We start from the raw sequence: 15,924 nt of genomic DNA on the forward strand, positions 1-15,924 counted from the left end.
GGGCTTATTTCATCCCTTATCTACGACCGTAAAAGACAGCCGTCCCCAGATTGGCCATTTTAGAGGACTACCCCTAGGCACGCATTCTCTTTCTCAGGGCTGTTCCTTGCTGAGAAAAAGAATTCAGCGATATTTCTCCCATTTGCTTTAGAAAGAAGAGAAATATGGCTCTATTCTGCCAGGCCCATAGGCAGCCAGATGTTAAGATTATCTCCCTTGTTCCTTGAACATTGCTGTTATCCTGTTCTTAAGGTGCCCAGATTTGATACTGTTCAAACACACATGCTCTACAAACAATCTGTGCAGTTAACGCAATCATCACAGGGTCCTGAGGCGACATACATCCTCCTCAGTTTATGAAGATGACAGGATTAAGAGATTTAAGTAAAGACAGGCATAGGAAATCACAAGAGTATTGATTGGGGAAGTGATAAATGTCCATAAAATCTTCACAATTTATGTTCAGAGATTGCAGTAAAGACAGGCATAAGAAATTATAAAAGTATTAATTTGGGGAACTAATAAATGTCCATGAAATCTTCACAATTTATGTTCTTCTGCCATGGCTTCAGCTGGTCCCTTCGTTCAGGGTCCCTGACTTCCCACAACACTCCACCACTGAGGACCTACTATGAACTTTCCTTAAGGTTTTTCTATCCCACTTAAAGCAACCCTTTAACCCTTTAAATTTAGGCAATAAATTGCCTTTCATGAATTTCCCCCCCACCCCATGCCCCACACAGACCACCTCCGACATGCTCAGACCCTCTGACTTGTATAACCTTTTTTGCATAGTCTGTCCTTTAGCCAGATGAGTAGGGGAAGGGAAGAATTTAGCATAAGAAAAGGGTTAAGTCTCCTGAAATGTGTGTGAGTTCGCCCAGGATGAGCTTCCGCTGCCAACCGCATCACATGTAGGGATCAGGGACTATAGCTGGAAAGGATAGAAAAGAGTCCTTCCCTCTTCAAGGCAGGGCAGCCATCCCTGTTCACTCCTTGGCCTTCAGACAGCACCGGAGAGTGGCCCCAGCCAGTTCCCCTCAATTGCCAAGGAGCTACTAGAAAACAGCCACTGAAAGACTGGAAAAGAAAAAAAGGGAAATAACTCAGAAAAAGGAAAAAAGGAATAGGACTCAGAAAAACAAAAACAAGGAAAAGAACTCAGGTCCCTCACCCGAACCCAGCAGTGTTACTCAGACGCTTCCACATGGAAGCCTTTCAGTTTCACCAGAGAGAGGCTCTGGCCAGAAACTGGCAGTTGTCGCCGTGCTTAGGTGCTGTTCACCAGAGTCCCGAGTTGGAAAGGAAAAGAAAGAGAGAAAGATTCCCCTGTATGTAGCAGAGAGGAAAAGAAGAAAGGAGAAAAATAAATCCCATACTTTGGGCTTCCCTCCTACCTGGCTCGCCAAACCGGTAGAGGGTCTTGACTGCAAGTTTTCCAGATTCTTGGGGTTTTGAACAAAGAATTGAACAAAACGCACAGCAAAGCAAGGAAAGCAGAGATTTATTGAAAGTGAAAGTACACTTCACAGTGTGGGAGTGAGCCCAAGCAGTAGCTCAAGAACCCCAGATACAGAATCTTCTCAGATCCAAATACCCTCTAGAGGTTTCCCACTGGCCACCTACTTGGTGTTTGCCTCATGTAAATGAGGTGGTGGCCCGCAAACAGAGGCTAAAGTGAAGTTACAAAGTTGCACTTCCATGCAAATGAAGATTGGGCCCACAATCAGTCTGATTGGTTGCGGACAGCAAGTTGTCCAGGTTCTTGGCGTTTTGAACAAATAATTGGACAAAACGCACAGTAAAGCTAGGAAAGAATGAAGCAAGGAAAGCAGAGATTTATTGAAAGTGAAAGTACACTTCACAGTGTGGGAGCAGGCCGAGCAGCAGCTCAAGGGCCCCAGATACAGAATCTTCTCGGGTCCAAATACCCTCTAGAGGTTTCCCATTGGCCACGTACTCGGTGCTCACCCCATGTAAATGAAGTGGTGGCCCGCAACCAGAGGCTAAAGTGAAGTTACAAAGTTGCACTTCTATGCAAAAGAAGCCTTGGCCCACAATCAGTCTGATTGGTTGGGGACAGTAACCAATCAGAGGCTGAAGTGAAGTTACAAAGTTACACTCTATGCAAACATCTGATTAGTTGCAGAAAGCAACCAATCAGAGGCACTTTCAATTTTCCAGCTGCGGCACAGAAAAGGTGGGGATTTGCAAAGGGAGTGGCCTCTGGGCCTTTTGTTACTTAGGAGTGGAAAGTTAGGGTTTTCCTTTCCAAATGGCTCTAGGAAGTCAGTGTGAAACGGCCTTAGGTTCCCTGCTCGCAGACCCTGTTCTCCTGCCTCACTACTAGAGTACAGTGTGCACTTCCTAAAAACAGAAGCACTTTTGCTAATAATTTTAACTTGACACAAAAGTAGGGTGATCAGATAAAATACCCTTATGTCCCATGTAATAGTTGGAATGTACTTATACTAAAAAATTATTCATTGATCATCTGAAATTAAAATTTACCTGGGCATACTGTACTTTTATTTGCTATATCTGACAATCTTATACAGAAGTCGTCATGGGAAACTCAGAAAAGGCTGTCCAAATTATTTTGGCAGAGAGGAGTGGAAGAAACAAATGCCATTTAGGTTGGGTGCAGTGGCTCACACCTGTAATCCCAGCACTTTGGGAAGCCAAGGTGGATCACGAGGTCAGGAGATGGAGACCATCCTGGCCAATATGGTGAAACCCCATCTCTACTAAAAATACAAAAATTAGCTGGGCGGGGTGGTGCATGCCTGTAACCCCAGCTACTGGAGAGGCTGAGGCAGGAGAATCGCTTGAACCAGGGAGTCAGAGGTTGCAGTGAGCCAAGATGGCGCCACTGCACTCCAGCTTGGCGACAGAGTGAGATTGTTTCAAACACAAAAGAAAAAGAAAGAAAGACACAAATGGCATTAAAAAAATTTAAAAAACAAAAACAAAAACCTGTGGGGCCGGGCCTGGTGGCTCACGCGTGTAATCCCGGCACTGGGGGACACCAAGGCAGGTGGATCACCTGAGTTCAGGAGTTCGAGAACAGCCTAGCCTGGCCAACATGGTGAAACCCCATCTCTACTAAAAATACAAAAATTAGCTGGGCGTGATGGCTGGCACCTGTAATCCCAGTTACTTGGGAGGCTGAGGCACGAGAATCGCTTGAACCTGGAAGGCGGAGGTTGCAGTGAGCTGAGATCCTGCCACTGCACTCCAGCCTAGGCAACAGCGAGACTCTGCTGCATTTAAAAAAAAAAATTGTGGTAAAATATACATAATAGAAAACTTACCGTCTAACCATTTTTAAGTGTACACTTCTGTGACATTAGCATATTTGCATTGTTGTGCAGTCATCACCATTCATCCCAACTTTTTCACCAACCCATACTGAAACCGTATGCCATTAAACAGTAAATCCCCATCCCTCCTTCTGCAGACTCTCTCTACAACTACTGCTCTACTTTCTGTCTCTATGAGTATGACAGCACCATAGTATTGGCGGTAAATCAGAGTTGGCAAATGCAATCTGAAGCAGAGGAGAGAGTCATATCCCTCAAGTTTTACAGTCCCATTATAAGTATTAGTACTTTGAGAAAAGGACCATCACGATCATGGGGAGAATGAAGGAAAAACTCCATTTCTTTCCAGTTTGCAACTGGAATTGTCACTTTCGTCTTTCGGCACGACAGCGCCCAGGCCACAAAAGCCCACAGGGCAGGGCCTCCATTTTGTGGCCTGCGTGGAGGGCGGGGCGGTCTCTCTCCGCCACGCCCCGGCACCGGGTACACACCGCAGCCACGTAACCAAGGAACCCCGAGTGAGTCGTTGGCCAGGTGAGGCCGGATCCGGAAGTAGGGGGACCACTTCGCCTCGCGTCCGAGCCCCGCCCCGGCCCCTCCCACCAGACCCAGGCCGACCTAGATGACGTGTCGGAGTAGGAGTTGGCGAGGTGCGGCCGGCCGGCCGGCCCTGCGCATGCGTGATACTTGCACCGGTCGAGATGGAAGCATGAGTCTGGAGGTCATTTTCTTTGAGAAAGGCTCCGCTTCTCCGGGTTTTTGCTGATGCCGATCCCGGGGGATTGAGGAAACATCGAGCTCTGGAGTGGAAAAGGTTGCAGACTTTCAGACTCCCAAGTCTTTGTAGTCTCAATCTTTAGTGGCTGCGTTACTGCAGGAAGTCACGGAAGCCTCTCCCCTTTCTTAGGCGCATCCTTGGCTGTAAAAGGAGGTCAAAAGCCCCTGGAAAACCTCAGGTTTATTTCAGCTCTGAAAGTCCGGTTCCAAATTTAGATCCAGCACTCTTGTGGCCTGGCCAGTGATGGTCGTGGAGTGCTTTCCCCGCGCCTGCGGTCTCTAGGCTCTGTGGATGTAGAGGTGTGGGATGTAGCAGCAGGCCCTTACCCGTGGAATTCACATATAAATGGGGGAATGAGACAGCAAACAAACAAACGTGATCCTTCCTGATAGTGGTAAATGTGGAATGCCGAGGTTTAAGCAGACGAGTGGTATTAAGGGATTTCAAGGTTTTATAAAATTGATTTTGCCAAGAGTGGAAGCTGAGAGGCTACTGCAGTAAGAAGTCCAGGGGAACTAAGAATTTGGCTTGGACCAGGGTGGTAGCTGTGGGCATGGAAAGTACTGAAAGGATTTAGTCCATAGTTTAGCAGCCCAACCAACGGGACCTGCTGAAGGACTGGAGGTAGGTAGTGAGGAAATCAGAAATTTAGGTTCTCCTCTAGGGTTGGGGCCTGAGAAGAGATGGGCAGCGATGCCGTTTCCTGGAAAACTGGGAGAGGAAATGTTTGGGATGAGGGCAGTGAGATATAATGAAGGTCAAGTTTTTTGTGTTTTTTTTTTTTTGAGACGGAGTCGTGCTCAGTCGCCCAGGCTGGAGTGCAGTGGCGCGATCTCGGCTTACCGCAAGCTCCGCCTCCCGGGTTCACGCCATTCTCCTGCCTCAGCCTCCCAAGTAGCTGGGACTACAGGCGCCCGCCACCACGCTCGGCTAATTTTTTTGTATTTTTAGTAGAGGCGGGGTTTCACCGTGTTAGCCAGGACGGTCTCGATCTTCTGACCTCGTGATCCGCCCATCTCGGCCTCCCAAAGTGCTGGGATTACAGGCGTGAGCCACCATGCCGGCCGAAGGTCAAGTTTCAGTGGTGCTAGGAAAAGAAGATAGTGAGCAAAAATGTTAATTTTTGTTTCCTCCTCTTAATATTTGGAGAAAACGTCTGCTTCCTTTTGTTATATTGGAAATCTCCATGACTTCCAAATACAGAATATTTTACAATTTTTCCCTATCCCAAAGTTCAGCGAATATGTTGATTTACTTGACGGAGAGGACATGAAAGGGAAGCCACCTAGGCACAATTTTCTGCTCAGGCCCTACCAGATTAGTTTTTGTTATCAAAAAAAGAAAAAAAAGTGCCATTCCTTGGGCCAAGCTATGTGCTCAGCACTTTCCCTCCATTTTTGATTTAATATTCACAACAACCTTAAGATGAACGTTCTTTTCTACTTCCCAGTTCTCTTGATTAACTTGGCTACCCCACTATATGGATCAATTTGCAGGGTCCTAGGTCCCTTTGAAAATCTGATGAAAGTTATAAACCTTACCTGGGAAAAAAGTACAAACACCCCCAAGAACTTGAAATAGGAGTTCACTGGCCCTCAACTTTTCTGAGCTTACTATTTCACAAACCTGCCTATTCTTGAATTCTGAGCTGGAGGTCATGATTCTCTCTTATGTACTTTAAGATGATGCACTCTTCCGAAGTTTTTGATTGAACTCTAGTGGCTCACTGAATTGACTTTTTCAGATCACTAAAAAGCTTCTCCTTGAAAAATACTCAGAAGATGCAACACACACACACACGTGTGTGCACTTACACACGCGGACACCGTCTCACATCATCAGTGGGAAAAGTGATAGAATCTTGCTAAAGGCTGATCATATCATATTAATCCGATTCGCCAGAACTACTTTCTTCACTGAGCTCTCAGGTATGCTCGGGTCTTCCTTTAAAGAAAATAAATGTCAACGCTACACTCTATCCTACTCCCATTTTCCTCCTCACCCCATTTCCACTCTCCCTTAAAGAGATGTGTGCACACAATCACTGCCCAACGCAAGAATGCACCACTGCATCCAATGCTTGGAAATTGTCCGTGAAGATGCCTTTGAGTAGCTGTCTATTTGAGGATTTGTGGCTAATTCCTCCCCATTTGTTTCCTTAGCCTGCTCCCAACCAGGTGTCTCCAGAACTTTTTCTCTCCGCCACCAACTCCGCCTCCAGACAGACCGCAGGTGCTTTCTGTCATAGGGACTGGCGTGCCGCGGACCGTGTGACAAAGAAACTGTATGATGGATATGAGAAATTCGTAAGACCCAGCAGCAAACGGGGAGCGGCTGGCGAGCGCTCCACAGCCCCCAAGCGTGGGAGCTCTAGATCGGAATTTGGAATTTGGAATTGGAACGTGAGCGCCGGAACAGCTCTCCCAGCAACCACCTCTCCCAGCAACCACCTCAGCTGGCGCGCGGAAAACCCGGAAAGTGGATTTGGCCCCCGCTCCCTCCCGGAAACTCCTCCTGGTGCCTGCGACCGTTCTCACTGAGCATGTGCAGACGGCGGTGCGCATGCTCTGTCGGGGTCCGCTTCGGTTTCTGTTGCGGGACCCAGGGTGTCTCCTAGCGCAACCGGAACTAGCCGTCCGGGGGCCGGCTTCCTTTATCTCCGGCGGCCTTGTAGTCGTCTCCGAGACTCCCCACCCCTCCTTCCCTCTTGACCCCCTAGGTTTGATTGCCCTTTCCCCGAAACAACTATCATGAGCGCGAGGCTGCCGGTGTTGTCTCCACCTCGGTGGCCGCGGCTGTTGCTGCTGTCGCTGCTCCTGCTGGGAGCGGTTCCTGGCCCGCGCCGGAGCGGCGCTTTCTACCTGCCCGGCCTGGCGCCCGTCAACTTCTGCGACGAAGAAAAAAAGAGCGACGAGTGCAAGGTGGGTGAGGCCTGACGAGCCCTCTGATGCACTGTTGGAAGGGGAAGTCGTCCCTATCTGGGAGAGCTGATCCTCGGGTGGGAGCGAGGGAAGGGGGCGTAGCAGTGGGTGGGGTTGAGTTTCCCCAGAAGCTTTTGGGGTCTGCTGGGCTGTGGGTGGGGGGCTCTGGAACAGCCCTTGCAAGGGTAGTTTCTGGAGGACGCAGTGGGCCTCAGACTCGCCTCCCGCCTTGCGGGCCAAGTGGCACGAGCAGCTGTATTCAGTTTTCCTGGAACAGGGACCGTGTGGAGCGCCCTTGGAGTTGGGCTTCACGCCTCAGGGCTTTGGAGTTGGATGTATGCAGGTCCACGCGTGAGTGTTCGCTCACAGCCCTGTAACATGTACGCTGAGGAAGCGGGTGACCGACTCCCTGCATGTGAGCAACACTCAGCCTAGTTAACAGTTTCCATTAGCTTTTAACTTCATTGCTTCCTGTTTAATTGCATTTTCCTGGAACCTCCTAGTTGGTTAGGAGAGCTTGTTCTTTCTAGGACTTTGATATCTCGCTTCACAATTAGAAGTTGGTTCCTTATTTGTGGAGTATAACACCCAGAGCCACACAAAGTGCATTAATAAAGAGTTGCTGTAATGGTTGAGACACTTGATTTCTGACTTTTAAGTGTAAAAGATTTTAATACACACAAAAAAATACGAGGTCTCACTATTTTCTCTGAGATGGTTTTAAACACTTAAAAGGGGCAAATGATGGGAGAAACTGGTGTTTTCCTAGGGCAAGTCTTGAAAACTTTGATCTCTTACAACATTCACACTCAAGGTTTTCAGTTTAATTGCTAGTAAAAGAGGCGTAAATAAAGTAACCTGCTTTTAGGTTATATGGTGTAGGGCTTTACAGTATACATACACAATTATTTTGTTAAGTTTATTTAAAACTTAACATTTGGGGGATGAGGATCTCTTTGAAACCTTTAATGATTTTAACAATTCAAATAATCGTTCAACAAACTTTTACAATCTATAAATAGGCTTATTTATTAAGTTTGATTTTTTTAAGCTGGTGTTTATTTTATTACAGTTAGCTTTACCATAGCTGTGAATTTTGAGGTTATTTTAGGGCATTAGATAAGCTTTAAATTTTTCATAACATTTTGCAGTTTCTTTTTAGGTTGTCAGGTATCCTGAATGACATGTTTATACATCTGTGCAAAACCTTGTATCTGAAAAAATATCTGAGGATATTTAAGGTTTACTCAAGTCTGCAGTTAGCGTTTCAGTACTTAAGTTCATACTCTGCAGTGCAAGAAGCTTTCATCCTTTTTGAGGATTCTGACTGAAAGACTGTTGTGCTTCCAAGTGGAAGATCTAGACTTGCAAGTACACTGGTTTTTCCATTAAATATTTTAGTAACCAACCTTTAAGGCCTAGTGTTTGGTCTTAGGTTAACAGCAGTTGTATATTCTATTCCTAGTGCCTCAAAGATGAAAAATATATTTCCTGCCCTCTGGGAACCTCAAAGTAAGGGACATAAGCTTATGAACAGATTATTGAAATCTGATCTATTACACAGGATGATGTCCAAAGTGTGCTAAAACAAAATGAGGAAACATCAGTGGACTAGAGTCTTTAGGGAAAGCTCTATAGAAGAAGTGATGGGGCCAGGTGTGGTGGCTCACGCCTGTAATCCCAACACATTGGGAGGCCGAGGCGGTGGATCTCCTGAAGTCAGGAGTTTAAGACCAGCCTGGCCAATATGGTGAAACCGCGTCTCTACTAAAAATACAAAAATTAGCTGGGCATGGTGGCGGGCATCTGTAATCCCAGCTACTCGGGAGGCTGAGGCAGGAAGAATCGCTTGAACTCTGGAGGCGGAGGTTGCAGTGAGCTGAGATCGCGCCATTGCACTCCAGCCTGGGCAACAGAGCGAGACTTTGTCTCAAAAAAAGAAAAAAAAGAAGAAGAAGTGACATTTGAGATGGACTTAGAAAATGAATAAGTGAAACTTATAGGTGGTCTTCCAGTTAGATGATTGTTTTCTCAACAGGTCCTTTGGTAAGTGGCTAGGTTGTATTCTAGTTATTTTTTAGTTAATCTTGGGAGTCATTTTGGATGTTTAATTTTCATAGGTATAGGGATAAAACAGGCAGAGTAGATCATTTTTCCGAGATGTTTGGATTTTTATCTTTATTGCCAGCTACACTCACATCTGGTTAATGGAAACAACTCTTAGAAGAGCAGGAGGGTGTACTTTCAGCTTTTTTCCTACGATATGACTAACTGGTGTAGAGAATTTGAAATACACTTTAATATTTATTTTCTTTGCCTTTCAAAGAAGATGCTATAAATAACAGTAAACAGTTGAAATTTGTATTACTTCAATCAGGATGTTAATAATTTATTCTCATCTATTTCGTATTTGTTAAGGAGGACAGTCTTGTACACATTATTCAGAAAAGTGGAAGGAACTTCTTTTAAAAATTAGAAATGAGAGTTGTGAAATGGAAATAATTCTTTCCAAAAGATGCTGTTAAGTTAGTGAATCTGAAGTTGGAGAAATTGGGCAGGTCATTGATACTGTTACCAACAGTTTTTCCATCTGTAAAATAGGGATAATCATATTTGATTATGACATATTCCCCTTGAAAGGTATTTTGCATTTCTTAGAGGAAAAGTGCAATATTTGTCATTGTTGTGATAGTGTAGAGATGAAACAAATATATCTTCAACTTATATATAATTTAGGTAGTAGAGTGTTTTTATATACTGTAAAGTTTGTCTCATGCATTTAGCTCAGGATGTAAATTGAGAGAGAATCAGAAGAATGCTGAGGATTTAGTAATTTTCTCTCTTTAAAAATTATCTTATGTTGAATTTACTGGCAGAGAAACAGGAGTCCAGTGAATATAAAATTCTATTTATATTTCTGTAACTTCTGATTTTCTTAGCCTTCATAGATACTGTGAGTATGTTTTCATGGCCTCCTTTTTTTAACTTATTTTACATGTGCGTGCATTTGGATATTGAGGAGGTGCACATTCTTATTGCTCTTTATAGCCGATACTATTTCATTCTGTTCCTGTACGATCTGTGGTTTGCCTGACCATTCTTACTTGTAGGGCATTTAGATTGGGCCCAATTTTTCTCTATTATGAATAGCTTTGCTACAGTGTATTTAGCAGTAATTATTTGCATATCCCCAAATGTAAAATTCTAGGTAAAGACAAGAAGAAGTTTTTAGTTCTGTTTAGTATTGCCAGATTTCTTTCAACAATGATAGGTTTGATTTCCTTTAACTAAATAATACCTTGTGTTGCCACATCATTTTAATTTTTATTTATCAATTTAATAGTGATGTGATGGTCCCTAAGACTTTTTTTTTTTTTTTTTGAGATGGAGTTTTGCTCTTATCACCCAGGCCGGAGTGCAGTGGCATGATCTTGGCTCACTGCATCCTCCACCTCCTGAGTTTAAGCAATTATCCTGCATCAGCCCCCTGAGTAGCTCGGATTACAGGCGCCTGCCACCATGCCCGGCTAATTTTTGTATTTTTAGTAGAGATGGGGTTTCACCACGTTGGCCAGGCTTGTCTCGAACTCCTGAGCTCTCAGGTGATTCACCCACCTCAGCCTCCCAAAGTGTTGGGATTGTAGGCGTGAGCCACCACGCCCAGCCTGTACACTTTTTAAATGTTTTACTTTCATTGCTGTTGAAATTTCTGTGTCTTTTAATATTTTTCTTTTATTTGCCTTATTTTGTTAGGTTTTGAAACCATAGTAATAAAAGATTGAGCTATGGTATTCCTTTCCTGTAGAATTCACTTTACTTTGTTAAAATCAAGGGACACTGTGTGACTGAAATAAGTAGAATAAAGCCCTGATTATAAGTGACTAGATATTCCAGGATAAAATCCACAGTTCTAATTTAGTTTGTAAAAGTTTTGACTATTTCAGTTAGCTTTGTGCTTTTTAGCTTTAGACCAAATCTTAGTTTGCCGAGTGGCATTCTGATGGCTAAGAGGTGAAGATTAGTGAGCAGTTCACCTTTGCTGCTTTTAACTTTCAAGTAATTACTGGGTTGTCAACCAGAATTCAGAACTAAGAACTAAAAATAGTATTAATTCTCCAAAATGTCTGCCACTTTTTTACTGTTTGATGGATAGATCACGTTCTTAGATGAAAGATTAAGATTTTTTTTCCTTTGCTGTAAGGAAAAATGACCAATTATACCCCCTAGTGGTTAAAAACAATGCTTAAATGAATTAGTTTAACAACTTTTTAATAAAAAGGAAAATTACTCAGTCATACTTTCCTTTCTTGGTAGTTATTTTTAGAAGCATTTTACAAGTTGTGTTTGTTATTCTGGGAGCAGTTGTGTATAAATATTGGAATGAGTCAACTTTAAGAAAATAGTCCTGAATGTTGATCTGAACAGACACAGAATGAATATATATGTACCTGTTTTAATTTGACCATAGAAGTAGTTTGAAGATTTTGAAATACTTAAAGAAAAAAAAATCTGTATGTGTATTTATTGGTATAGTGATAAATATTTATCGATATGTAGTTTCACATTCTCACAGTTCTCTCTGGAATAAGAGCATTGATTCTTAACTTCTGGGAACTCATTAGTGTTTGGGTGTTGCTCTTTCAAATCCGAAATCTGGCACTGGAAAGACTTATTTTGACTATGGTAAATATACATTCCAACAATTGTTTCTTCTTCTTCTGGAAAGGTATGTGAAACTGAGATAGTTTGCCTTTCAGAAATTAGATTTTTAAGTAAAATTAAGACTGTGATTGTTCATTATAGTGAATCTGAGAGTTAGAATCAAGAAAGCAACAAAAGTCTATGAATAAAATTGTGTCTTTCTGCCTGTGGCCCCTCACCAAAGTGGGTGTAAACTTGAACTTCCAAAGGTGTGAACTGGAACATCTGAAACAAATCACAGATATATGTTCCACACCTCACACCCCCAACACAAACACACAGACACGCATCGGCACTACAGAGATTGGTCTGTGTACTGTCAGCCTTAGAGCCCAGCTGCCCAAACCCTTACTTCCCTATTCTCTCCTGTAGCTTCCTGTCACCATGGTCTCTCAGTAAGTTTTGTAGTTAATTTTAGCTGCTTTACATGTGTCCAACAATTTCATTCTATTGTCATTAAAATTAACTATGAAAGGCTTTGGAGGAAATTTGTGAATTTTTTCTTTTTTTGCTCCTCTTCTCACTTTTCAAACCTGTTTATTGCCCTTTGCTAATAATAATGGTAAAGACTACGATTTGTGTGTGTTGTATATGCCTTAGCTAAATTTCATAACATCTCTGTGATATTTAGATGAGGAAACAGAAGCTCAATAAGATTTAGTAGCTGTCTCAAGTGTACAAAGCTAGTAAGTATTAAAGCCAGAATGCAAACAAGCCCAAGACTGAGTCCAAAAAGCCTAGGCTCTTCGCCACTGCCTTCTACTCTGAGCACTCTTCTTCTTGTTTGCCTTTCCCCTGGGGATCCCTGACCGCTTATCACCCTGGACTTTGACAGTTCCAGAAAACACTCTGTATCTATTATATGTAATTTTCATTTTATTTTATTTTTTAGAAACAGTCTTGCTCTGTCACCCAGGCTAGAGTGCAGTGGTGCAGTCATAGCTCATTGCAGCCTTGATGTGTCTATGTAATTTTTAAGTAGTCAGGTTTTATATTTACTTCTTTCGTTGATACAGTCTAAAATTGAAATTGTATTCTTCAGGGCTTTGGGGAAAGAACCCTGGTAATTATCTAGGAGATCAGTTGCTGGTCATTGCTGATCGGATAACTCAGAGCTCATAAATAAGCATTTGTGAGTCCCAGCATTGCTTTTGAAACTTTTATTGTGCCTGAGTTAAGACTTCCCTTCTTCAGGAAGGCGCCACTGTGGACTGCTCTAATATTAAGGAGTTGAAGCTTCCGTAGATTTCCTTTTTTATGGCCTCCATATCTCAAACCCTTTTGTGACTTGTCATTTGCCATGACCCTTGTACAGTCACATCTCTTCACTGAAATTTCTTTCTCCCTTGAAAATCCAGTTGTAAGTGTGGGGTGGGACAGATGTGATGATAGCAGAATAAGGTGGGAATAAAAGCAGAAACAAACTAGGAAACGGGAAAAAGTATAGTCCTGTGGCATGGCTCGTGTGCCTTGTTAAAACAAAAAAATAGACTAGTTGTGACCATAGCTGGGATCAGGTATGGAATTGGCAGATTAGGACTAGAAATTGTACATTCGGGAGAGAAATTTAAAAGGAAGACTGTAGAGTTCTAAATAAAACCACTTCCATAAAACATTTCGTAGTGCAGGATTGTAATCAGTCTTGCTTTCTCTAAGTGACATAGGATTCTGCAACTTCCTTAAAATGTTTTATGTTGTCAAAATTTTGCATGCTTGAAATAACCTAGGTGGGGACAGTTTGAAAGTGGGAATGTGAAGCAAGTAACCCTTGAAGTTCTTTCTAGTCACATCAGTGATAATCTAGAGTTGTCTGTCTCTATTTAAGGCAAATTTCTGGGAGGAGGTGGACTTAACTCTTTTGGATGGTGAATAAAGATGTTTAGTGTGGGAAAAAAAAGGCAAACAAACAAAACACAAACACACCCCCCCCCCCCACAGAGAGATTCATTAGCTACTCCAAGAACATATAAATAAGTGCTGTCTTTTTTTTTTTTAATATATGCTGTATTAGGCTGGTCTTGTGTTGCTATAAAGAAATACCTGAGACTGGGTAATTTATAAAGAAAAGATGTTTAATTGGCCCACAGTTCTGCAGGCTGTACAAGCATGGCACGGACATCGCTCGACTTCTAGTGGGAACCTCAGGAAATTTTTACTCATGGCAGAAGGTGAAGCAGGAGCAGGCATGTCACGTGGTAAAAGCAGGAGTGAAAGAGTTTTCTGTTTGGCGAGATGCCACACTTTACAACAGGCAGATCTCACAAGGACTCACTCACCATCACGAGGGCAGCACCAAGGGAGTGGTGCTAACCCGTTCGTTAGACATCTACCCCTATGATCTAGTCACCTCCCACCAGGCCCTACCTCCAGCAGTAGGGATTACAGCTTGACATGAGATTTGAGTGGGGAAAAATACTCAAATCTCATGTCCTTCTTATATTGCAAAATACAATCATGCCTTCCTAATAGTCTCCCAAAATCTTAACTGACTGCAGCATTAATTCAAAAGTCCCAAGCCCAAGTCTCATTTGAGACAAGGAAAGTCCCTTCTACCTATGAGCCTGTAAAATAAAAAAGCAAAAACAAGTTACTTACTTCCAAGACACAAAGGGGCTATAGGCATTGGGTAAATATTCCCAGGCCTTGGGCAGCTCCACCATTGTAGCTTTACAAGGTTCAACCCTCACAGCTGCTCTCACAGGTTGTTCAGTGCCTGTAGCTTTTCTAGGCACAGGGTGTAAGCTGCCAGTGAATCTACTATTCTGGAGTCTGGAGGACAATGTCCCCCTTCTCACAGCTCCACTAGGCAGTACCCTGGCGGGGACTCTGAATGGGGCTCCAACACCACATTTCCCCTCTACACTGCCCTACTAAAGGTGCTTTGTGGGGGCTCCATCCCTGCAGCAGGCTTCTCCCTGGGCACCCAGGTTTTCTCATCCTCTGAAATCTAGGCAGAGGCTGCCAAGCATTCTTCGCTCTTGAACTCTGTGTGCCTGCAGGCTTAACACCACATAGAAGCCACCAAGACTTATGGCTTGCATTCTGTAAATGGCAGCCCAAGCTGTACCTCAGCCTCTATGAGCCATGGCTGGAGCTGGAGTGGCCTGGATGCTGGGATCCCAAGGTTGCACAGGGCAGTGGGGCCCTGGGTCTGACGTATAAACCCATTCAGTCCTCCTGGGCCTCTGGGCCTGTGGTGGGAGGGGCTGCTGCAAAGGTCTCTGAAATGCCTTTGAAGCCTTTTCCCCATAGTCTTGGATATTAGCACTTGGCTCCCTTTTAGTTATGCAGATATCTCTAGCATGCGGTTGCCCCACAGCCTGCTTGAATTTCTCTCCAGAAAAAACTTTTTTTTCTTTGCCACATGGTTAGGCTGCAAATTTTCTGAATGTTTATGCTCTGCTTCCTGTTTAAATATAAATTCCAGCTTTAAATCATTTATTTGACCCTTCAGCCTTATAAGGTAGGCTGTTAGAAGCAGCCAGGTTACCTCTTGAATACTTTGCTGCTTAAAAATTTCTTCTACCAGATATACTAGGTTGTCACTCTTTGTGCAGAGTTCCACAGATCCCTAGGGCATGAATAGAATGCAGTCAAGCTCTTCGCTGAGACATAACACATGTGACCTTTGCTCAAGTTCCCAGTAACCTTCTCATTTCCATCTCAGACCTCAGCAGCCTGACTTTACTGTCCATATCACTATCAACGTTTTGGTCACAACCATTTAAACAGTCTCTAAGAAGTTTCAAACTTTGCCTCATCTTCCTATCTTCTTCTGAGCCCTCCAAACTCTGCCTGTTTCCCAGTTCCAAAACCAGTTCCACATTTTCAGGTATCTTTATAACAACACCCCATCCTCGGCACCAATTTTCTTTATTAAGCTATTCTTGCATTGCTATAAAGAAATAACCTGAGACTGGGTAATTTATAAAGAAAAGAGGTTTAATTGGCTCACGATTCTGCAGGCTGTGCAAGCATGCACCGACATCACTCTGCTTCTGGGGAGGCCTCAGGAAGCTTTTACTCATGGCAGGAGATGAAGCAGGAGCAGGCGTGTCATATGGTTACACAGGAGCAAGAGAGAGTGGGGGCAGGTGCCACACTTTACAAACAACCAGATCTCACAAGAACTCATTATCAGGAGGACAGCACCAAGAGAGACGGTGCTAAACCATTCATTAGAAATTCACTCTCATGATCC

General features: G+C 43.5%; 1 protein-coding gene across 2 annotated transcripts in view; it reads left to right on the forward strand.

Annotated features, from left to right (window-relative positions):
* Positions 1-1,493: 1,493 nt before the first annotated feature.
* TM9SF2 (transmembrane 9 superfamily member 2) overlaps positions 1,494-15,924 on the forward strand; it is a 67,502-nt gene continuing 53,071 nt past the window's right edge. Inside the window, exons 1-3 of one of the 2 annotated variants that reach the window (XM_004054684.5) lie at positions 1,494-4,137; positions 5,846-6,029; positions 6,264-7,022. In XM_004054684.5, coding sequence (XP_004054732.2) covers positions 6,852-7,022 — 171 coding nt within the window. In that variant the 5' untranslated portion in view covers positions 1,494-4,137; positions 5,846-6,029; positions 6,264-6,851. Of the gene's footprint in view, positions 4,726-5,845; positions 6,030-6,263; positions 7,023-15,924 lie in introns of both variants that reach the window. The other variant, XM_063697477.1, reaches the window with a different exon arrangement.

The sequence above is a fragment of the Gorilla gorilla genome, chromosome 14, assembly GCF_029281585.2.
Source record: "Gorilla gorilla gorilla isolate KB3781 chromosome 14, NHGRI_mGorGor1-v2.1_pri, whole genome shotgun sequence".
In the NCBI taxonomy this organism is placed as follows: domain Eukaryota; kingdom Metazoa; phylum Chordata; class Mammalia; order Primates; family Hominidae; genus Gorilla; species Gorilla gorilla.